This window comes from Psammomys obesus, unplaced genomic scaffold (genome assembly GCF_907164565.1).
Source record: "Psammomys obesus unplaced genomic scaffold, mPsaObe1.curated_primary_1811, whole genome shotgun sequence".
Taxonomy (NCBI): Eukaryota; Metazoa; Chordata; class Mammalia; order Rodentia; family Muridae; genus Psammomys; species Psammomys obesus.
The window spans coordinates 28,664,521-28,688,166 of NW_026585644.1; the positions used below are offsets into that span (position 1 = coordinate 28,664,521).

The 23,646-nt window shown below is 51.8% G+C and overlaps 1 protein-coding gene across 1 annotated transcript in view; it reads right to left on the reverse strand.

Moving 5' to 3' along the window:
- Positions 1-226: 226 nt before the first annotated feature.
- Positions 227-23,646, reverse strand: part of Hs1bp3 (HCLS1 binding protein 3) — a 29,212-nt gene continuing 5,792 nt past the window's right edge. Inside the window, exons 3-7 of the mRNA XM_055625920.1 lie at positions 22,965-23,172; positions 20,423-20,645; positions 8,139-8,293; positions 6,800-6,935; positions 227-2,364 (exon numbers count right to left, since the gene is read on the reverse strand). Of these exons, the coding sequence (XP_055481895.1) occupies positions 2,109-2,364; positions 6,800-6,935; positions 8,139-8,293; positions 20,423-20,645; positions 22,965-23,172 (978 nt within the window). The 3' untranslated portion in view covers positions 227-2,108. The remainder of the gene's footprint in view (positions 2,365-6,799; positions 6,936-8,138; positions 8,294-20,422; positions 20,646-22,964; positions 23,173-23,646) is intronic.

A 23,646-nucleotide genomic window follows, 5' to 3' on the forward strand; every position in this document is an offset into this window, starting at 1 on the left:
AGAAAGGCAGAGAGAGACAGAGGGCCACATACAGAGACAGAGATGGGTAGAGGGAGTCAGAGACACACACAGGACAGATACAGAGAGAGAGGAGAGAGAAGGGGGGCAGAGTGGGCAGACATAGACTACCTTCCCTGGTTACAAAGGACAATCCCCTACACACACCACCACCACCACCACCACTTTTCTCCCATCAGCCCAGGCATGGGAAAGAACAACACTGGAATTCTGGCTTTGTCGTACGCAGACTTTACTGGAGAGCTGGGAGACACAAGACTGGCTCCACAGGTCATAGATCTGTAATCAAAACAAGTCGTGATTGCAAAATCACTACCTGTGGGGCGAACACCCATGCCAGGGTGCCCCAAAGTTCCACACAGACAAGTCCCCACTGTGGGCAGAACCACACTAGAAGGTGCTGGGTCGGGTTTTGCTAGAGACCTCAGCCGGGGATGGGTCCACGGTCATTCAAGCCCTTATACACCCATAGTTCCTATGTCATCTATCACCTGGAACAGATGCAAGGTGTGTGTGTGTGTGTGTGTGTGTGTGTGTGTGTGTGTGTGTGTGTGAAAGAGAGGTAGAGAGCTGGTAGGCAAGGCACAGAGGAATGGATGCAGAGAGAAATGTCCAAAGATGCCCATGAACACATTTGTACAACAAGTCTAGGCCATGTGACCTCTCCCCACCTACTGAACCTTCCTTTGCAGTGAGTGAGGAAGGGGCTTGGGGATGGGGAGAGCTTCTGGGCACTGGGCTAGGTGCTAGGCACCAAGAGATGCAGGGGATGGAGACCTGCTAGTGATAGGGAAAGCGTTGGGGCAGGGGCTATCTAGTTATCTAGGCTCTGAGGAGACCCTCAACCTGGCAAGCGGAGGAGTGCTCTGGCCCTCTGCCTAGAACCACCTATTTACTCTTATTCAGCGTAGGCAGGTGGCCTGCTCTGAACTAGGCCCCTGACAAGGGATGTGGTAAGATGCAAGATGGGTCAGACCTGTTACTCCCAGCCTGATCCTGTAGGTCTTACTCCAAGAAAGAGCTGGGGACCCCACACTCTGACAGCAGCAAACGGTTGAACTGTGCCATTTGGGGAATCTTGGCAGTGGCTCTAGGACCCAACTGGGCCCTTCTAATGCCTCTGTGAAGCACAACTGAGCCAAGGAACAAAATGGGTGCATTTTGTTAAAAAATGGTATTTCATTAAAACAAGAACAAACTAGTTCCTGACACAAAGAATACACTCTAACATCCTTTGTTCCATGAAACACCATCTACTAGAAGGCACAGGATTGCCCTGGTACACAGCTCCTTCTCCCCTGGCAGGTGGCTCCACTGGAGAAAAGCTAATGAGCAAGTTCTGATCCTGAGGGCAGACAAAGACTTGGGAAAGAATCCTCAGAGTCTCATACTCCATGGGCCAAGCTCTGGGGAATACTAAGACCCACTTTGTTGACAGCTGCATGAAAGGGGCCATCGGCTGACCAGTCGCTTCCAGGGAAAAGCTGGGAAGACGTGGGGTCCTGGAAGACCTGCATGCCCTAGAAAGGCAAGGTTGGGTCCAAGTTTTCCTCTGAGCATTGGAAGCCAAAGGAGACTCAGAAGGGACTTGGGTCAGGGATGTCTGGATAACTGGGTTTTCTGCTCAGAACATGCCATGGGGTCCCAGCAGCCAGGCCAAGTAGAGACTCCAGAGCTGCCTGTCACAGGTACCTCTTTAACCCAGCCTAGGCTCAGGGTTAGCACTCCTTCCTTTGCTGAACTGGCAGAGCCAGTGGGTACAAGTATGCAGGTGTCCCTTCCTCTGGGTGACAAAGTCCTCTGATCTCCCCCCTTGAGGTCAGGCCCCTGCAGAGCAAAAGAAGCCCACAGGTACCCTCCTTTTCAGAGCCAGCTGGGTGGGGACCATCTGGCCTGGTTCCTTCCCCCTGGTTCATTCTGCCGAGAGTCCTTGTCTAGCCCATAGCCCAGGAGAAAAGGAAAAGGTATGGCACTGGGACTGGGGTCCAGGCCTCCACTTCCACTGGTGGTCCTTGCCGTGCAGCCAGGACCCACACATTCACAAACAGGCCTCCTCCCCAGGCACAGCATAGGCTGGGGTGGAGGTGGGGTCAGAAGAGGCTGGGGGAGGCTTGGGCAAGTGTGTCATGGTCCCGGATGTACTGCAAGATGTCCATTTCATCCATGGCTTGTATCTGTTGCTGCTTCTGTGGTCCAGCCCCGGTTTCTGACAGGCCCACGGAGGGGGGCACAGTCGGTTTCCTGGGCAATGCTGGCTTAGCTGGGACTAGAGGCTTGGGCTTAGTCTGGGGCTTCGGTTTAGGTTCAGATCCCAGGTTCAGAATCTGGTCCAGGTCCTCTTCAACTCTAGGGAACCAAAGAGAGCAGTCTTGGGGCATAACTATATCCACAAAAAGAGCAAGAGCCTGGAGCATCACCATTCTCCATAGAAGCCTTTGAGTAGCTACCAGGTTGCCTCAAGTCAAGACCTCACTCACTGCACCATCCAACCAACACTGAGAGGAAGCCCAAGGGCAGGTCTTTCTGACTCCCCACCCCCACAGCAACCAGGGTAGAGCCATTCCCCTGGTGGTGATGCCACTTCAAACCTGCTGGTATCTTTAGGGGACTTTGCTCCCAGCCCTTCAGAAATAACTGCCTGCTGCTTGGTGCCAGACAGCCAACCTTTGCTGTAGCACCTTAGAATCATTATCTCTCTTCCAAATCCCTGCTTTAGGGAAGGACATATACGTGTCTTACTTTGCAAGCAGGAAGCTACAGTCCAAGAGGCCGGGTGGCTCAATGAGAGGGCACTAGGTCATAGTCCTACCCGGATCACAACAAGGATATCTGACCTGGGAGGTATAACATGAAGCTAAATCAGCTCCACCCAGAGACACAGTTAAACACAGGATTCTGAGCTGCCATGGGATGGGGTCTGCTGGCCTCAGCATCTCTCTGACTCACTTGGGTTTTCTAGACAGAGTCCCATAAAGGCTGCTGTGGACTCAGCCAGCACTCATCAAGATTGGGTCACATGAGTCTGGAGCAATGACTCAGCAGCTAAGAGCACTGGCTGTTCTTCCAGAGAATGTTTAATCCTTAACATTTTCACAGAGGAGGCTCACCACTACCTGTAACTCCAGTACTAAGGAATCCAATCTCTCGTCTGGCCTCTGAGAGCACAAGACACATGGTGCACAGATACACAAGTAGGCAGAATAGTACTTTCACACTACGAAGTAATAAAATTAAAAAAAAAAAAGACCGGGTGATGATGCACAGTCCTTATTGTGCTGATGAGAGGGACTGAAGCTTTAGCAGTGATTGGCAAGGAGGAGAGCATGTCTGGTACTGCGGCCTGCTGCCCACCTGTTCTTAGCCTGGGGGAGCGTGTGTTGTGAGGACCTATCTCAGAACCAGACGTGTACCCATTCAGCCCTGTAGCAAGTACCACCAGCCAGGTACTTCCGCATTCTTGACTTTGTTTGATGCTCTCTAAATGCTGGGAGTAGATACGAATCCTGTTTGACAGAGGTGAGAACAGAACTATAGGGAAGTGAAGGGCTGTGCCATCTTGGTCTTCACGGTGATGGGGAGGATAAAACGCAGCTCACCCACAGGTGGCTGGCTCCCTAAAGGGTGCTCACCTTTCTGGGTACCCCTACACGGAGGTCCCTTCCCCAGCTTCAGGGAGGGGCTGTCCCTTGTGCTTGACAGCTACCTCCACAGACATCCTTCTGCCATGTCAGCCCAGCCCAGCCATGGAAAGCAGCCGACCTAAGGCCACCTAGCTTCTCCATGCTCCGTTCCTCGTCTTCAGGAAGGGAAGGTGAGCGTTAGTGTTGTACAGCAGCTGTGAGCAGGACTGGCTTCTACTTCTTAGCTCGCAAGCGGCCTCTGGCCACTCCACCTCTCTGGCTCCACTCTCTGTCTCTCTCTTCACCTCTCTGGCTCTCTCAGTCTCTGTTAAAGGATGGGTGGTTCCTGTTCCCCTAACCTCACAGGGATCCTTGTAAGGACTAAATAAAACAGCACACAGGAAGTGGTTCGCAAATCTAAGGGAATACTGCATATACTGACTTTTGACCTACAGCCATGTAATTTTAAGCAGAGCAGGCATTAGCTATAAAAGAGTCGTTGCCTCACTCCTCCCACAGGACACCCCAACCCAGCTGGCCAGAGAGGACTCGATAATGATAGGGGCCAAGAAGCAGTCACTAATGGCTGGGGAAGGGTGTGACTGGAAAGGGTTCCTAAGGAAAGAAATAAGGAAGATGGCCTTGGCATGTACTGGCAGGATCCGAGAGAGGGAAAGGACAGAACAAAGGGCAGTGAGAATGAAAAGCAAAAGGATTCAGGCCAGTGAGATGGAGGCTCTCTTCCCTGGGCAGTGTGTCCTTACAGCAGGAGCAAGAGTACCCTAGCAGGATTGGGATGGGGAGGGGCTAAGGGTCTAAACAATGCTCTCTGGTCCTCCGGGGCATGAAAGAGGCCTGGGTGAGCACAGAGCTTCGCAGTGCAGGCTCCCAGAGAACTGCCCACCAGAAAATGGCTCCTAGGGAGCTCTGGATTGTTCTGCCTGTTTTCTGGGATGACTGGGGCTTTCAGAGCCTGCTTGGGCGGCAAAGAGGTAAGCATAAAGGGGCCAGTTTCTAGAAAGACCAGCCTGTGTAGGGAGGTGCTGGGAGGTGTAATCAGCCATGGGAGAACTGCTCCTGCCCATCTCAGCCCCAGTGTGTCTCAGCTTTCTCCAGGCAGCCTTTGTTTCTTGACGCACTGGGTCCGGGCCTGGCTTTCTTTCCATACTCTGGAGGACCTCAAGGGGGCCCACGACAAGCTCAATGGAACAGAACTGTCATCAGAGTTCTTTAGGAGAGCCAAACAGCAGCTAAAGACCTCTGACCGATTTCAAGCACAGCTGTGACTCCTTGGACGGAGTCCCAGCCTTATCTGCTGAGGTTGGGAGGGATGTCAGCCCCATCATGGCCAGTGTCATCACATGCAGATGGTCACATGGGCTCCTCAGAACAGGCCTAACTAGCTCAAGGTCCAGCTCCTCTTTCTTCCAGGTAGTATGCTGTCAACCAGCAAAGGGTTGAAGTGGATGTCCTGAAGTGTTCTGTGCCCTGAGGAAATAGCTCTCTCCTCCTTCCTAAGCCCCCACAAAGAACAGAACTCCGACAATGCTGCCTCAGAACTGATGCCGAGGTAGAGGTAGGTGACTAACCTCTGATGGAGAGGTGAGGTAAAAGGCTGCTACCGAGAGGAAGTCCAATTACGGCCTGAACAGGAACAAGGTAGGCACAAAGAATAATACTTTCTGGCTCCTGCTCTCAAGAAGGCAGTTCTTCATCGCCAGATGCCTGCTAATGGAGGCAGGGACACAAAGCCCACATTCTTTAAGCCGTGATTCCCAGGGGCTGTGCAAGATAGGGAGGCACAATGAAAAAGGAAGGGTCCCGGGGACCAATAAAGCCATGAAATGCTGCATGGCAGTGTTTGCTTGTGCATGACAAGCCTGCTTAAAGCTGGTGTCAGCTGGCCAGGGAATCCTGTGAAAATTGCCTTGACACACCCACAGAACAGCGTTCCTCGGAATGTGGGATGCAAAGGAAAGGGTTTATAATATGGGATGCAGGAGAGGCCCCATGACATCTGTCCCATGAGCATACACCCTCTGTCAGACTTCGCTGTGCCTCAGTTTCCTCCCTAATGGAACAACAAACATCCTGGCTCCTCTCAGCCAGCAAGATGTCAGGAGCGAGGACACATGAAGAGAAAGTGAACAGATGCCAGGGGCCTCTGGGAGATGTAAATACAAGACACCATCGAGGTGACTCAGGCTTGGCGGGCACTTAGAGGGCTGTGTAATAGCCTGGGGCTGCTAACGAGGGGTGCGGATGACAGCCTGCAGGGACTGTAGGCCTCTGTGCCATATGAAGTATTCCTGGAGTGAGGCAGCTCCGCTTCATGCACACCACCAAACACACTCTGCATCCTGGGGGCTGTGGACAGGGAGGTAGAGACGCTGTAACGGAAGCAACCGGGAAGCAGGCTGCTGCCCAAGAAGTCAGGGAGAACCCGACAGGGTGAGGCAGGAAAGCAGGTAGGCCTCCCAGCCTCTTCTCCAAGGGCTCAGGGCTTCCACTGGAGCAGAGGTGGCAGCAGAGGCTAAAAGGAGCGGTGGCCTTGGGCAAGTGATCTTTCCTATACTATTTCCTGTAATTGCAGAGAATGGCACCCATCTTAGGGGCTGTGTGAAGGGTAAATAGGATTACCTGTGGTGAAACGAATCTCTTACAACACTGGACACACAGCAAGCTCTAGGGAAATAGCCACCCCCCCATACACACACAACATCAACCTTCATGTAACAGATTAGTCATGTCTTTCCCTTCCTCCGAGAGGACCCTCTTGGTGGCCTGGCCATTGTTCTGTAGTACATTTGTGCTTTGTTCTCTCTGAACATGTCATCGTATATGAAGGGTCAGTTTTATTTGTTCCCAAACACCCACTCATGCCAATTATACTTGCTCGTGAATTATATAAGTTAGTTACTCCTTTAAAGACACTATTAAAATAGACGTGTGAAAAGAACACAATTGTAGTACTCTGTGGAACCAGAGGGGCTGCCCTGGTTGCTGACAGCCTTCCCGGAGCAAACTCTCACTCACTTTTAGCCACTCATGGCAGCAGGTCTCAGCCAGGCCTGGGTCCCTCCTCTCTCATGGGCTGAAGCTGGTAAAACAGTCTTGCTCTCGGGCGAGAGCTAATGAAGCCTCCCTGGAGACAACAGTACCTGAACAGCTTCTTGGAAGCATCCCCGTGTTCTGGGCTGGATGCGGGCCCTCCACTTTCATGGGCAGCTGGCAGCAATAAAGGGTCACCCAGGGAGACAGCCCCACCAAGGTCAGGGTCATCAAACAGCTTCAGGGCTGTGGGAAGTAGCAGATGGTAAAGGAAGTGCTGGTTTGCCCTCATGCCAGACAGCAGTCCTGCTAAGCCTCCCATTATACCCCAGTGGGCAGGCAAGGCGAGCAGAGTGGCGGGAGCCCACAGTGCAGAAGGATGGACAAAAGCACAGAAGTTCTGTAAGTCTCTGAGCTGCCTGTTCACCGTGCCCCAGTTCTGTTCCAGTCCCTAGGGCTTCTCACTGCTGGGGGTAGTGGTTTCTCAGGATATTGTACAGGATTGGACCCATGAACTTGCCCACAGGCACTAATGAGCCAGTACTGCAAGGCACCCACCAGCCACAGATCTTGCCAAGGTCATGAATGAGGAGCAGGGGCAACAGACACGAATTGCCCATAGGGGCCCACTTTAGTAAGTCCAAGCCTTCCCAACCTCTCATGAACCTCTCATGGCTGTCCCTTTGGGAGTATCAATCCTAGCTCTACTTGTAGCATCTTTTCCCAGTGGAGCTGGCTAGGACCCTTGGCCTTTGGGGATCTGCAATTGTACTCCCTCCCAGGATGCCCGCTGTCCTAGGGGAACCCACGTTTGGGCTCAGCTCTGAAAGAGACTCGTGCTGTGCCAAAGAGACTCGTGCTAGACTCAGGTGACTCAATCTATCTTTATCTCCCCATGGGCTCTGAGATTCTAAGGCTGGAGATCTGAGCTGGACCTTCCCTTGCTGGATGCTTACCAAGCAGAGGATGAATCAATAAGTTCTCTCCCTGGGTGGAGGACCTGGGCAGGCATAGGAAAGGTCAGAGACCTATGGGGACATCCCAGAGCTGCTGGGCATCCCTCTGAACCCTGCACCATGCCATGCAGTAGAGTCTATGTGAAAAACTATACAGAGCCGCATGCATGCCCAAGGTAGGCCAGCATCCGCTTTCCATTAACAATTCCACGGAGCTCCAGGGCCCATGTGGCCACAGATGTAATTAAGGAACTCGGTCTCTAAGCAACTAAGCAAACGGTCATTCTCTTCCTTTATAGGACATTTAGAGCGTACAATCCCCAAATGTTCTAGCCTGTGGGAACAGCAGGTGTGAGGGACAGCAGCAGGAAATCTCTACATACCTAATCTGTATTCCATCTAAACAGGACAAGGATGAGACCGTCTTGCTCAGGGACACTGACAGCCAGCCACCAAGCTCCGTGCTTACACCAGGGATGACACCAGTACTCACAGTCCTGTGTGGTCTCCAGAGGTCTCTGGGAGGATACCTTCTTGTCTGGGCTGAAGAGCCCTTCGTCAGGGTCTACCTCCTCATCAAAGATGGTGAGCCGAGGTGAAGGCTTGGGCCTCGTGGCCACTTCCGGGAGTTTCTTGGGCTTCTTAGAGCTGGAGATAAAACACAAGGTAGGAACTCTCAAGTGTGTGTACAGGTGTGCACAGGTGGCCTACTGGTCATCCCAGGTCCCCAGCTCAGCTGGGGCCTTCTAGATGCCAACGGCCATAGAAGCAGCTCAGGAGAGGACCACAGAAAGGCCCGGGGACAACTCAACCAGAGCAATCTTGGCAGGTGAAGCAACCTCAGTGGTCCTCAAATCTCCATCTGACAGGTCTCCTGGCCTAAGGGAGTCAAACAGGGGTGAGGAGGGAGATGGGAGGAGGCAGTGCTGAGCTTTGTTACAATCTGACAATAGAGTGGAGAGATGCCTGCAACTGAAGGAGTCACATACCGTGCTCAGGTGTGATGGGCAGCGGGAAGGGCAGGGAGAAGCAGGGAGAAGCCAGAGACTACCTGAACTAGACAGTGACGGCCAGATAGCTCCTAACCCGGGAGGTCCACTCGGGTGCCTCCACATGTCCTGACAAGATGCTCTTCTTCTAAAGGTCAGAGTGCCTAACAGAGATCTCCTGGGTCTCGGGCCCAGAAAGCTGCACTCCACAGCTTGGACATGGGGTAGACGTGACCTGGGGCTCAAACTTCAGTGACAGGGTACAGGAGAGCAGGAAGAAGCCTCTATTAGTGACTTTTCTTTTCTCTGTGACAAAATACTTAACAATAACAACAAAAACAAAAACGACCCGAAGAAGGCAGGGATTATTTGGGTTCATGGTTTGAGGGTAGAGCCCACCATTGGGGGGGGATCATGGCGACAGGGGTACAAGGCAGCTGGTCACACTGCAGCCACTGTCATGAAGCCAAGAGAGAGAAATGTGCTCCACTTGCTTATCTCTTTTATGAAGCCCAGGAAACAGGATCATGCAATGGTGCTACCCGTATTTGGGGGGCGGGGGTAGGGAGGTTCCAACTCAATCCAATCTAGAAAACCCTTCCTGATATGCCCACAGGCTTGTCTTCTGGCTAATTCTAGATTCCATCAAGCTGACAATCTTAACCATCACATAGCCTAAGCCTCTGTTTCACCTCATGTCTTCTGTCAGCAGTGGACATGCACTCTTCTCGACAGCTGTGGGACCCCGGGGCAGCCTACTCCTTTGTGAAGTTCCTCTGGATTCGGCCCAGCTTGGCTCTGCCACACCTGCTCACTGACCGATGAGCTCTTGCCCTGGGATGCTTGCAGAAACAAACTGGGGGGGGGGGGGGGGCTTCTGGGGTGTGCCACAGTTTTACTGTTTGGTACAGGTGGGCAGGCACCCTTATGTAGGCATATCACATGATCTGAGCTCCCTTTGTGACTGGACACTGCCTCCAGATCACAAACCTGGTTTTATTTTAATAAGCTGACCTCACGCCTAGGGGCTGCCACCACATTAGACATTTTAAGATCGCCCCCCCCCTTTTTTTTTTTTTTTTACTGGAAACCAGGATTGCTTTTGCCTGAATGCCTGGCAGCCAGTTCCACTGGATTGAGGTCATCTCTTTGAGTTCATGTTGGCAACACTGTGGCAAAGTGCACAGAGGCTGATGGTTGCCAAAAACTTACACAGACCGTCCAGTGGCAGATAAAAATAGCAGGTCCCTGGGTACAGCAAGGCCAGTGTCTATTCCCACGGTTTGGAGGCAGATGAATGTGCTGGCTAGTTTTTATGTCAACTGGACACAAAGTAGGGTCATTTGGGAAGAAGGAATCTATTTTGTTTTTCGTTTGTTTGTTTGTTTTGCTTTTTCAAGACAGGGTTTATCTGTGTAGCCCTCTCTGTCCTGGAACTCACTCTGTAGACCAGGCTGGCCTTGAACTCAGAGATCCACCTGCTTCTGCTTCCCGAGTGCTAGGATTATAGGTGTGTGCCATATTAATTGAGAAGGCATATTAATTGAGAAAATACCGCCATCTGGTTGGTGAGTAGGCAAATCTGTAGGGCATTTTCTTAATTGAAGGCTGATGTGGGAGAGGGCCCAGCCCTCTGTGGGAGGGTACCACCACAGGGCAGGTGGTCCCAGGTTGTATGAGAAGGCAGGATAAGCAAGCTTCAGAGAGCAAGCCTGTAAGCCTGGCAGGAGGACTCCTCTATGGCCTCCACTTGAGCTCCTGCCTCCAGGTTCCTGTCTTAAGTTCCCCGGATGATGGCTGCACCACAGGTTGTAAGATGAAATAAATCCTTTCCTCCCCACATTTTCATGTTGTTTATGGGGTCTCATCACAGCAAGAGAAACCCTAACTGACGGACCAGCCTAGCTTGTAGCCATAGCTGAGGGCAGAGATTCTGTGGAAGTCAGGAAGGTACCTATGTGGAAGGCCATCCACTAGACATCAGTCAGGGTGGCCTCATGTGCCAGACGGGAAGCAGTGGTTCAGAGGAGTCGAGTGTCTCGTGGAGGCCAAACAGCAGGCTGGACATTTTGGAGCTGGGAGTAGGATAGTTATGACTTCCGATCCTATGCTCTTATTCCTTCCTCCTCATGAACAGGATTGACCTTGCTGTCTGCTGGGGAGGCACATTTCAAGGGCAGTGGTGGCATCTTTGTCCCTACCCCAGTATTTGCACTTCTTCCATCAACATGGGCCACCATGGTGAAGTGCCTGCTTGGCGCCGCTGCAGACTCTGCCCTGCCTGTGCTGATGGGGTGGGTGAAAGGAACCAGGATCTCTAGCCTCATAGTGAGCACCCGTCAGGGGCCTCAGCTCTTGCTCCTCTCAGATCCTGCAGTGCGGCCTCAGCTGCTCCTCGTGGGAGGGCTCCCCTTCATTCTCATCCATCAGGTAGAATCGACAGTCCTGGTGAGCCCTGAAAGGGGATGCTAACAGAGGCCATGGATCCAACAAGGACGCCCACAGTCCAGACTCCCTGGGCCAATATGCCTGGAGGACCCTGGAAGCTCTGCGAGTGTCTCTTTGTGGAATGTAACCATGAGTTGGGTTTGGGAAGCCCTGGACCAGCCCTCGGAGACAGGAAGAGAACTGTGGGCTCTGTTTCACCACCAGTAGATCCCTTGATCATTTATTATAACATCCTTGCTTGGCCTCTGGCCCTGGATCCAGTGGGCTCTGCAGCACTGATTGGTCCAGCAGCTTCAGGAAGGCCTGCTGGGAGCTTTGTCCTCGATGTCCTATACTTCTCTACTCAGAAACCACCTTCAACATACATGCTACCCAGACAAAGGGCCCAGAGGGCAGGGGAGCAAAGTTTCCTATGGCTCAAGAGCAGCAGGAAACAGAGCAGAGAATGCCTAAAGAGCAAGGGAGGCATGAGAGAAAAGGCAGGAAGCCGGGCAACGCTTCCCTGCTTCTGCTCATTCTGGCCTTGACTGCACAAATGAGGTTGGACCATCCTTCTGAGCAAGTTTCCCCCTCAAACTAGACTCACATCTTTGTCCTCCTCAGCGTTATCTGTGATTTTTGCTGAACTGAAATAAAGTAGCTGTTCAGCTCAGGAGTGGCTCAGCCAGGCACTGTCTGTACCCAACCCAACCCACCGAGCCATCCTGTCCTCCAGTTCTCCAGACCTCCCAAGGGAAGACAGAGGACATCAGGGGACATGGAGCTTTGGGACTGGGATGCACCAGGATCTTGTCTGATTGGTCCTAACTCTGCAGCAAGGTGCTCAGCAAATACTAGAAGGAAGAAGGTAGGCAGGCATGCAGGCATGTCTTCTGTATAGCTGGATAGTCATCAGATAGAAGGAAGACAGATTATCTTACTGGAAGGAGGGATAGAAACAGGAAGACAGACAGAGACAGAGTTCTACCACATCTCTAATTCAGACCATTTTGGCTTGTCCAGGGAGGAGACAGGGAGTGAGCGTCACAGCATCAGTCTCAGAGCTCATGTTTACAAAGCCCTTTCTCTATTTCATCACTGCAGCCTGGCCATTCCAGTCCCCCTCCCCCACCCCAGAGCCTCCTATGATCAGCACTCACCAGTCACCTCCCACACAAAGGTGCCTGCGCTAGGTGATGCAGACAGACAGGCGTGAGATGTGCAACTGTTCCCAGAGGCTGTGGGCTGAGCAGTCAGTCACTGACACCAGTCATTTCCATATAGGAAAAACCAGTCTGTCACAGCTGGAGCACAAAGGGTAGAGAGGTCAATGAGGGCTCAGGGAGGAATCCCTGGAGGAGGTAATGGAAACAGGCAGCTGGCCGAGTGGGCTGAGGGTAGAAACGTATCTTTGGCTCTACTATACCAGCTGCCAGTCACCCTGCGCACTCTGCAGGAGTCCAACTGTGACAAAACAGGAACATATATCCCTCTAGATAATGGCAAGCAGAGGGAGGGGGAAGCTGTCCCTCATGAAACTTTGTTCATAGAGCATGGTCTGGCTGAGGAACACAGCAGCATGAGTGGCAGGCGAGGTCGGGGTAAGTACTAGAGGAAACAGTACGACACCATTATAAGAACTGTAAGTGATGGATGGATGGGGTCTGTCACTTCATCTGGGGTTTGAGTCATTGGGGCTCTGAACGTTCTTCCTCCTATGCTATCCTAGGCCAACGCCTCCACCCAGCTGTCCACAGACACACAGTTCACCCTCGGCACTGAGAGGAGACAAAGCCACTTACTGACATAAGATTCATTCTCCTGTCATCACCAGGGACAGGGCTGGGTCTGCAGCCTGACTTCCTGGTGAACCTGCGTGGATCCTGACGGCTATCTAAAGAGGCATCTTGCCCAGCATGGGCTGTGTGAGGTAGGCAGGGTCCCTGGATGGCCACAGGCATGTGTAAGCATGTTCGTGCTGGTGCACAGACTCCAGTTCTCCTGCTGTGTGCCTGACAGGAGACAGATGCACAGCCGGGCCACGTTCTGAGGCAGGCGTGTAGCACACACAGGGAGATGTGCGGCAGCTGCTGCCGACAGCTCCAAGGCTCTGCCTGGCCAAAAAGTGTCTTACTCCCTGTGGCTCAGGCACTTCTGGTGACAGTGATTGACACGTGAGAGCAGCCTCCCCTCTGGCCACCCAGGGGCCTTGTGGAGCCACTCCAGCTTCATCTACCTCCCACAGCAACCAGTGATGGGCACCAGCTGTCCTGGACCTGAGACTAACAGAGAGGGTCTCCAGACACAGGCAGCCTGCATGGATCTGGACAGAAGGTTGGGAGTACACAACCAAGACATAGACCACCTTCAAAGCCACAGTGATGCTTCACCAAATATGGCAGCAATGATGTAACTTTCCTGCTGTTAAAAAGAAAGCATTTTTCCTATCTTCACAAATTAAATTCAGCTGCTTATTTCAACTGCAGAAAATCTTAGGGGGCCACTAAATGATCTTTTTCTGTATGTGCAGGTGCACATATGAGCATGCCTGTGCATGTATGTGGAAGACAATCTCAGCCATCGTTTTCCTGGCACTTTCCACCTTGGTTTTTTGAATCAGGGTCTCTAGCCGGCCCAGAGCTCAGCAAGTAGGGGAGGATAGCTGGCCAGTGCCCTCCGGGGAATCTACCTGTCTCCAGAACTCCAGTCCCAGGATTATAAGCGTATGCCAGCACTTCAGGCTTTTTATATGTAGATTCTGGGTTTACTTGGTCGATCTCCCCAATCCATAAAAGACTTTCTGAACTTTATCCCTGGACAGCTTTAACTGAAGCAGTCCACACATAGCTAGCTTCCCTGGAGCAGCAATTGCTGGCATGAAGAGTCAGGCTCCCTCACAGAACAGACTGAAACTTCAGAGAGAGGCTGGGTGATACCATTTCCTTTTCTCTGTCTCACATCCACCATGTACCACCTGGAAACCAAGGGGTCTCGCCTGCAGGGAGGCAACCCTTTGCTCTAATTGAATGTCCAGCCCTGTCTTGCTGTAATTATTCTAGAGATACAATATGCACAAGGGGACAAGGCGGGTCAGGTTACTCTGCCCAGAGCCTGCAGCAAACAGCTCAGGAAGCCAAACCATAGCCCTTGCAGATGTCAGTCCTCAGGGGCCAAGCATGATCAATACCTGCCAGGTTGCTTAATTGTCACCTTCACTGCCAATTTAGTGGGACCAATCAGAGAAAGCAAGCCAAACACACACCCTTAACGATTCCTTAAGATCCAGGATATCCTGTTTATAGGTATCCATGTTGACAGATCCCCAATGACAGTGCAGCCCTGCCTTCCCTTTTGTCTGTGAGGCTCAAGTCCTGTGTGCCTGCCTGCGTGCCTGCCTGCCTTGGAGTCTCTGGCAAATGCAGGTGCTGGTGGTCAGTTCTACCACACTGGCTACTGCAGAATGAGCCTTTGTTGTCTCTTATTTGAGCAGTCTTTTCTTCTGTCCCCATCAACATCCCACAATATTCCAGTCACTGGCATGACTGAAGAAGCTGGCTGCCACTGCTGAAGAGCCGTCCATCACCACCCATGTCATCCGAGCAGAGAACAAGTGGATAAAAATGGAAAAGTCCGGGGGGCAGGGTGGTAGCACATGCCATTAGTCGTAGCATTCAGGAGACAGAAGCAGAAAGATCTCCAAGTTCCAGTCCAGCCTGGTCTACAGAGTGAGTTCTAGGACAGCCAGCGCTATGCAGAGAAACCCTGTCTCGAAAAAGAAGCAAGCAAGCAAGCAAACAGAAAACTGGAGAAGTCCAGACCTGGCACAGGCAGTGGTCTCAGCTGGGCATGAAGAGTCGTGTCCTGAACCATCCCTCTGGTCACTGAAACATTTACTCTCTGGATGCTCCTGCTATCTTACAAATGCTCCGCAAGTCTGTCACCCAGAGCCCTGAGTCCAACCTCCCAATGAACATAGACTGTCATGCTGTGAATGTCTGATGTTGGGAACAGCCTCAAGCAGGAAGACATGTGCTCCCGTGACTATCCCTGAGGAATCAGGTAAGCATTAGTTCCACCAAGAGCTCAGCCAACCCTTTTCCCAGGGGTAGAGCTGAGCTGTTCAGGTGTAGGAAGGGCAATCCTCATATGCACATAAGCTATTTCCTAGAGCTGAGATCTGCATGACAGTAGGAAGTAGGCACACCACCTTCTATGGTTCATCTGATCTGAAAGACACACGAAGGCCTCAGGAGGAATATGAACTAGTTACAATATTTTACAGAGAGCTTTCCTTTCTTCCTTTATGACTCTTGGGCCTATAACCTTTGGGGCTTTGATGGGAATGGTAAAAGTTCGTGGAAGGCTAGACAGCCCTCACTCCACCACAGCGGAGGTCCCTTTGCTTTTGAAACTCTAACCGTTTTACAACTGAAGAAGCCACAGCTCTTCAGCAAATTGCCTGTGGCCTGCTTCAAAGCTGGGATCATAATGCTGAGCCTTACTTTGGGGATGGTCAGACATCTTAGAGTTCCAGCTTTCTCACTGCCTTTCAGACTATGTTACAAGAGGTCCCGGTTTCTTTCAAAGCAATCTAGGGCCACTTTGGAAGCCAATGATCGAGTTCCCATGCCTGTTCGAATGAAGGCAATTCTACTTGGGTTTGCTTTTTACATTAGGGGGCCTGTGTGAAGCTTTTCTCTGGAAAAGAACCCTTTGCTACTAAAATAAAAAGGGCAGGAACCACTGTGCTAGCCATAGTCCCTAGAGTCTCTTCACTGAGGCTGGGCCAGGAGCAATAGAAACCCGGATGGAAAACACAGTAGCAGGGGATAACTATGCTCATTGGTAAGGGTGGCTGAATGGTTTGACTCTGCCTCCCTTACTACTTTGGGGGCCGGTCAGGACCTGGGACCGTGGAGGTACTCCTGGTGTCTGCCCTGTGGTATCTGGTCTTGAGAGACCCTCTTCAGTGGGGGACAGACAGCAGAGAGTGAATTGCAGGAGGGATTAGGAGGAGAGGGGATGTCCTGCTCATCTCTCTCCTCTCTCAGGCTTCTGCATACTTTGGTGCCTGGGCTCCTGAAATATAAGCGTGAATATGAATATAAGTTCCACCAAGAGCTCAGCCAACCCTTTTTTCCCAGGGGTAGAGCTGAGCTGTTCAGGTGTAGGAAGAGCAATCCTCATATGCACATAAGCTATTTCCTGGAGCTGAGATCTGCATGACAGTAGGAAGTAGGGCTCATTGACAGAGATTGGGGCTCCACACAGGGCTGAGGGGGCCTGGCAGTCTGTATCACCACCTGGTTCCAGGCCCTCTGTTATACTCTCTGTTATAAAGAGGTAGCCAGCAAAGGCCTCTTCTCTGACTCCAAGTCCCCAAGACAGGAGTAATGACAATGTCATTTATTTAGGAAGAGGCACCAAAGAAGGCTATTCAAGGGTTGCTAGAGGCAGGAAGGGGGCAAGGCTGAAGGCCACCCCATCCCCAGAGCTCCTGCCATGGATTCTGGATGCTGGGTGTACAAATCTAGGCGGACCAGCAGGGGTTCTGCGGACAGTCAAAAACTGAAGGATCATCCCAGAGCAGAAATTTCATCCAAATACGAAATGTCAAGTATTATTTTTGTACTCAACGCAAGCAGTTATTTCACAGAAAAGTGAAGCAAAATCTATATAAAAACAATGACAAAACAGTATCCAAGGCAATGTCTTCTTCGCTTGAGTCCTGGGCCCTCCCCATGAGAGTCTGAGAGGCCATCATCACAGACAGGCAGGGACAGGAGCCAGCTGTGTCCTCTGTCACTAGCAAGCAGGCTGGAGAAGAAGTGGCAGACAGTGGTGTTTGGGGCTGTTACTTAGATAAAAAGTTCCAGAGAATGAAAACTCTGTACCCATGAGTTCTCTGAGTTCCTGCCTGTGACAGCAAAAGCCTGTGAAAGGTACCTCAATGTCTGCAGGCTGCCCCCCCCCCCCCCCCGACAGTGCCACTTACCGTGCTTGGGCCTGTGGGACTGGCTCAGAGTCTGGGGAGACATAGCATTGATGTGGGGAGAAAACTAACAAAGACGTGGAAAATACCAGTGTATGGAATCACAGATCTGAAATAATTCCATGGTTAAAGGAGATGTGAATGCAAAAAAGTGGCTGTGTTCCTGGGAAAAAGGATTTTTCCTGTGCTTCCAATTGCTCCCAGTGACCAGTTTTTTGTTTTTTGTTTTTCTGTCACAATGAAAACTGTTCTTAGCACAAGACAGTTTTCTCAGAGCCACCAAGATGCTAAGACAGAGTTGAAGACGGAAAGTATATATTACAGAGAAAGGCGCCCGAGACAGGACATTAATTGGAAAAGCAGAGCGTGAAACAGTATGTACGATATGTCTGGAGTCCACAGGGCACCCAGACAGGGTCAGAGAAAAACCCCAGAAAATAAGAAGCGATGCCGTTTGAATGCACTAGGGTGTAGGCTTTTCCCTGTTCCCTAACAGTGTATAACAAGGCTGACTTCTCCCTAGTCAGAGGCAGACTGAAAAGACAAAGAAAAGCCACCAGGCCAGCCAGCCTCCATCTTTGTGCCAACTGCTCCCACCCTTGCAGACAGTCCTGACATGGAGCCCGAGCTCCTCCCTGTGGCCACAGTGGGGAATGCCTGAGACTGATCACAAGGAAAGCTGCTCCAGAAAGGTCCAGGGTGGAGTGTGTGTGTGTGTGTATTGGGTAGGGGGATGGGAAGTGGGGGTGCTGTGTGTGTAGAGAAGCAGAGGGATGCAGATTATAAACCTCTCCTCTATCAAAGGGTGAGGTGGGCAGCCCTTGTGTCCATGAGTGGAAAACCTGACCTCAAGTCTCTGCTCTGGCACATGCCAGGCTCCCTGGTTAATTTTTGTTGTAGTTGGTTTGTTTTGTGAACTTGACCCAAGTTAACCCTTTCTTCCCCGAGTTGCTCTTGGCCATGGTCTTCATCACAGCAGTAGAACCCGAACTAGAGCCAGGCTTTGACCAAGCCCCTGGCCGATGAGCCTTTCGATTTCCCCACGTGTAAAAGCCTCCCTCAGCTCTTGCCACGTTGCCAAAAGATGACTGCAGGTGGCTTCAAGCCCTGGTTCTGTCACTCGGGGCTGTATGAATGAGCTCAAGCCACCTGACTCTGGACCCCAGTGTCCTACCACGGAAAACAAAAACAATGCCAGTATCAGCCTCCCAGGGCTGTTTGCCATGCAGCGTCGGCAATGGGCCCAGAAAGCAGTTTGGCATGTCATGAATCTTTTCACAAACAAAGCGGTGTCGGAGCCATCAACACCGAGCACACTCAACAAGGCTTCCCATGTTCTTGAACCTCGCTCGGTCTCATATAAAGCATATACATGCGTGTCCTGACGTACGACACATTTAACTGCGGGTCACGGTCGATTTCCGAAGTGCTGTCTCAGAGGTAACACGAGCTCCCACAAGCAAATGCCAATTAGCTCAGTTCCTGGCACTGAAAAAAGCTCTCGAAAAAACATCTCTTATTATTCCTGACAGGGCCGATAATACCAAATGGTGTCATGTGGGTCCTTAAAAGAAAATCTGGCAGGAACGGGAGTCCTCTTGGTGCTGTTTTCCCAGAATGCAGGAGCCAGGGTCCCCCAAGAGCACAGCCCTTGCTGCAGGTGGTCCTAGGCTGGCTGTCACGCAGCCTAACACTGCCTCCACCCCAGCTCTGCTACTAGAGTAAGAAATTCAAGGCAGCACATGCCAACCCCAGGAGCATTTTCCTACCCAAAAAAGGAGCCACTGTGCTAACTATGCTCTTCAGCCAAAGGCTGGTGAGGCCTCAAAAGTCCATTTCAGTTTGGCACTGTTCAAGGTTACTTAGAACGACAGATGGCGGGAGTTCAAACAATGCCTTATCCTTAACAAAATAAGGGCCAAGCTGGGCCCTAGGGCTGGGAGAGGCTGATGAGGAGGTATTATAGGCTTCTCCCCATTCACCCTGGTATCCTTACTGCTTGACCCTGGGGGAACAGACCTCCACCCCGACCAGCTCTTGGAGGCTATTGGGAGGAAACTGATTCCGAGCCTGCTGCTGTCTCTGAGCCTGGACACCTTTGCCCATTGTGAGGCCTCGTCTCCTCTGTGGTGGTCTCACAGCCCTGCAGCCCAGGGCTCACGTATCACACTTGGAAGGAAAGGCCTGTGCTGGGTGGGCAGCATTTTGGGGACCTCATTTTGAATGTCATCACACTGAACACGCCTCTGGCTAATCTTCCGGTGCCTTTAGTTTCAGGCAGGCCTCCTTTGTCTGTATAGTGAGGATGGCAGTAAATTCCCAAGACCTAGTTGTCGCACTGTTGAGAAGCGTGCCCTGGCCCCTCGTCTGCTTCTGCTGAAAGCGCAGTTTACGATGACAGCTAATGTTAACATCTACGCATCCTAGATAATCGTCCCCAGAGCCACAGGCAGTGGGTACCATCAAGAGCCCATTTACTGGGGAAAACTGAAGAAAGAAGAGAGCCAGGGAGCTGTGGCTACTGAGAGATGGAGCTGGGAGTCAGGCCCCAGCAGTAAGCCCTTAAACTCAGTGCCAATCCGGCACCATTCTTCACCTACAGCTGCTGCTTGCAAAGCAAGAGGCAGATGAGACACGATATGTGAAGTACAGAGTATGATGCCCAGTACAGAAAATATTAGCTGCTCTTTGCTCAGGCCAAGAAGGGAAAAAAAAAATATTCTTGGATGGCTGAGTAGCAGGTTTCCATTAGGGAAGCCCTTGCGTTCTCAGCCCACGTCCACTGGAGGCTCTGCGTCTCCTCTTCCAGCCTGTGCCCTGACCCCGTGACCAGCACAGGGTGGTCCATGCTGTCAGGGCTCAGGAGCAGCTCACTGACTGGCTGAATGTATCCGAGAGGAGTGAACCTAGCTGGACGGCCTCTTCCTCTTCTATTGGAGTGTGTGTGAGCCTGTGAAGGAGACTGTCCTGTCACTGCAGTCAGTGCCTGCTGGCACTGATACCCACCTATTCATGGAGGTCTCCAACAGTCCTGGGGGAGCTAACGGAGACCCTGCCTTACACGAGGTGAGGCATGTTCCAGGGCAAACAGTCACATTACCACTCGCTCTGCAAGAAGGAGAACCCAGTCCCAATGCCAGTAGACCGAGTCCAGGAGCCTGTACTATTGAGCTATCCTGGGATTAACTCTGTTGGAGTTTAGCCTCAGATGGAGGATGTGACGAGGGAGGGGTGGGTGACTCTGAGCCTAACCACAAGAGAGGGTGATACAGAGGTGAAAGCAGAGCAAATTCTGCTAAGCACACCAGGTTAAAGCGCCATGGCCCAGACACCACTGAGCAAATGACATGAAAACAAGTGGAGTCTCACCGAATGATACCCAGGGGATCCAGCACTTCCTCCTCCTCCTCTGCTTCCTCCAAGGATTTCTCCACATCCTTGTTGCTCAGGCCCAGTGTGGGTGGTGGCACTTCATCTTGCTGTTCAAAGAAGTCAAACGCCTCCTCGTCGATGTCCCCTGGCTGGCTGGCTGTGTCATCCAAGACAGAGGGATCTCTGGTGGCAAGGCCTGTAGCTCCCGGGGATCTGGTACCTGTGGAAGAAAAAGAAGAGTTTGATGTCGACTTTCAAAGAGGCAGCACCACACCCACCCTCCGAAGCCAGGTTCTGAGGCTGAGGGCTTCCTTGTGACCGCCTGGGACCAAATTCTGCTTCAGCCTGAGTAGAGAGTCTGAGCTATTCCTCTAAGTGATGCTGCCGCCATGGGGAATGTCAGAACAAGCCTAAGGCAGGGGTTCCAGGATTTCTGTGGTGCAGTGTTGCATGAACTTTTCTCAGGTGGACTTGGACAAATCTCTGTTCATCCCGGATAGAGGACCACCTGAGAACAAAGGGAGGAGTCCACCCATGTCTAACAGTATGAGGTTAACTTCGGTTACCTACAGGAGCATGAGGGGCTTAAAAACAGAGCACATAAGAAAAGCCTCCCTCCTAACAACTGTTAACTGCTTATCCATTTGTCTGTTCGGTAATCCATCCATCTGTCCAACCATCCACCCATCATCTGTCTGTCCAACCATTAATCTATCATCTCTATGTCTGTCCATCCATCCATCCATCTGTCTATCTACCTATCTATCCATCCGTCTGTCTGGCCCTCTATCTGGCCTACCTGTCCCCTGGGGAGGGGTGGAGCCTTGTGAGTCCCTCCCACCCCAATGAGAGAAGGTTAACGGATCCACTTACCTGTAGCTCATATACAGGTAAGTGGTCACAGCTGCTAAGAAATCAAGAGGGCAACAGCTGTGTCATGCCAGAGGTCAGCATGCCACCAACACCCAGTATCACAGAAACGACCAAACCCATGCCCAGCAGCCCACTGTACACCAGCCAGTGTACAAATGAGGCTTGGACTGGACTATCTCTTTCACAATGTTTTACCATAGTAGGTCCTGGCAAGGGACTCCGCTGGCCTAACCATAAACAGACAGCTCCAAGAGCCTGTATTATCAGACTCCCACATGCATGAGTGCAGTGAGTCCGTGGACGATTCCGGAACAACCCGGGATCACCCCAGGACAACTGGCTTACACCAGTGCTTCTCAAAGCATAGTTCAGAGACAGGTGCTTATGATAAGTTCGGAAAGGGGAAGCAAGCCCCCAGAAATGTCCCTAGAGGCCTGGCATCATTGCAGCCTCCAAGCACACGGTATCTGTGAACGTATGTCTGTGAGAGGCTGGCAATAAATAGCTAGTTCTCCCCCACAGACAGTTTAAGAAGCGTAGGTTTGGACTGTTTGTTCGTCTCTGTGTAAGCAGTGACTGGGTGGTTTTCTTTTAAAACCGTCACTTAAAAAATAAAAATCACTCAGCCAGCCGTGGTGGCATACACCTTTAATCCCAGTACCCCGGACGAAGAGGCAGACAGATCTCAGTGAGTTTGAGACCAGCCCAGCCTATGTAGTGAGTTCCAATCCATCCAGGGCTACGGCAGAGAGATCTTGTCTCAAATGAATGAGACAATGAATGAATGGATAAATAAATATTACTCAGTAGTTTAAAGCTTAGAAAGCATTCTTCACCCTTCACCTTTGGTTTATGGGACTTATGCCTCATCCTGCAAAACTGGAGACCCACAGGATTAGAAAAGACCAAAGTTAAATGACTGACTGGAAGAAGGAGGTCAGGGGAGAGAGAGATAAGCGCCATCCACAGGTGCAGCCTGGCCCCATCATTCAGGACACAAAGGGCATATACTTCCCCAGTGGGATTTAGGCAGGCAGGAGTGCCGGAAGGGGGTGGTCTTTTGATCACCTGGTGCTAGGCTCTGTTTAAGCATTTCAGGGGTTGTGTGTCAGTTCATACAACCCCCGACATCTCCATCAGGAAACCCCTTCTCTGATAGAGAACGCCGGCCAAGGAGAGGGCAGGGGTGGGGGGCTCCCTGAGGCTACACAGAAGAACCTGAGGTCTCCAGTGTTGGGTATAGGGTGCCAGATCACACTCATATTCTCTGTGTGGGACATGGGCTGAGTATGACGCCCACAAGGGACTGGGCCAGCAGGCTGGGTGTGGAAGTAAGTACAACGTTCCCTGGATGGCACAGACTGCCAGGTCTGGTTAGCAGGAGGGATATGTGTACACACAAGTGAGTAAGTGAAGGGAGGTATATAACGAGGATGGCAGGAAGGCCATGGGGAGGTCACTCTGTGACTACTCAGCTGGCACCCAGAATGTTAGTCCCTTGAGGGCTGGGTCTCCTGCTCACCATCGAGCCTAGGAGGTCACTGAGGCCCAACTGCCTTAACAGCCTTGCTCAAGTGGGTGGCAATGGGCCTGCCATTGAGTCACAGTGCTGAGGTGGGTTCTGGGCTGCAGAGATCTCAGGGCCGTGAGACAAAGCCTTGGGTACCTAAGAATTCTAGCAGCTCTGGGCTGCCTGCCAACTGGGCATCCTTGGAGACACAGCGTAGGATCTCATCAAACATGGCTCTCCTTTCCCGGATGTCAGACTCCCCGACAAACAGGACCTTCCTAGGCAGCGGGGGCAAGCTGGCTGCTGGGAAATGACTGCACAGCTTCTGGTAAAACTCCTCAATCTCGCTGTATTTTTTGGAGACCTGGAATGAGAGGAGCATGTGGTTTCCTGAGAGAAGAGCCGAGGGTGAGAAGCTGCTTCAGCCTAACCAGATATGTGAGGGGTGAGCGACCTCTACTGGCCAAACTCCTCCATGCAGGCTCAGGCCACAGACCAAAAGACTAGGCAGGCTGAGGGGCAGGGAGGGAGCTTCAAGCCCAGGTTCCTTCCTGCACCATCCAGGGCTCTCAGCCATTTGCGTTCTAGCCAGAATATCAGGCAGCTGCCAGCAAACATGACAAGAGCAACAGGGAGCTGAAGTTCGAACGCAAAAATACCTGGTGCCTCTGCGTGGCAGGTATCGCCAAGCGCTGGCCAACAGTACTGCTGCCTGTCCTCTGATAATGTACAGGTCTGTGCAATGAGGATGCTGCTAGGGAGTGGGGGTGGGGAGAGGGGAGGTGTCTGCCAGACCTCAGATACAGTGCTCCTCCCTGGGAACTGGCTTCACCTCATG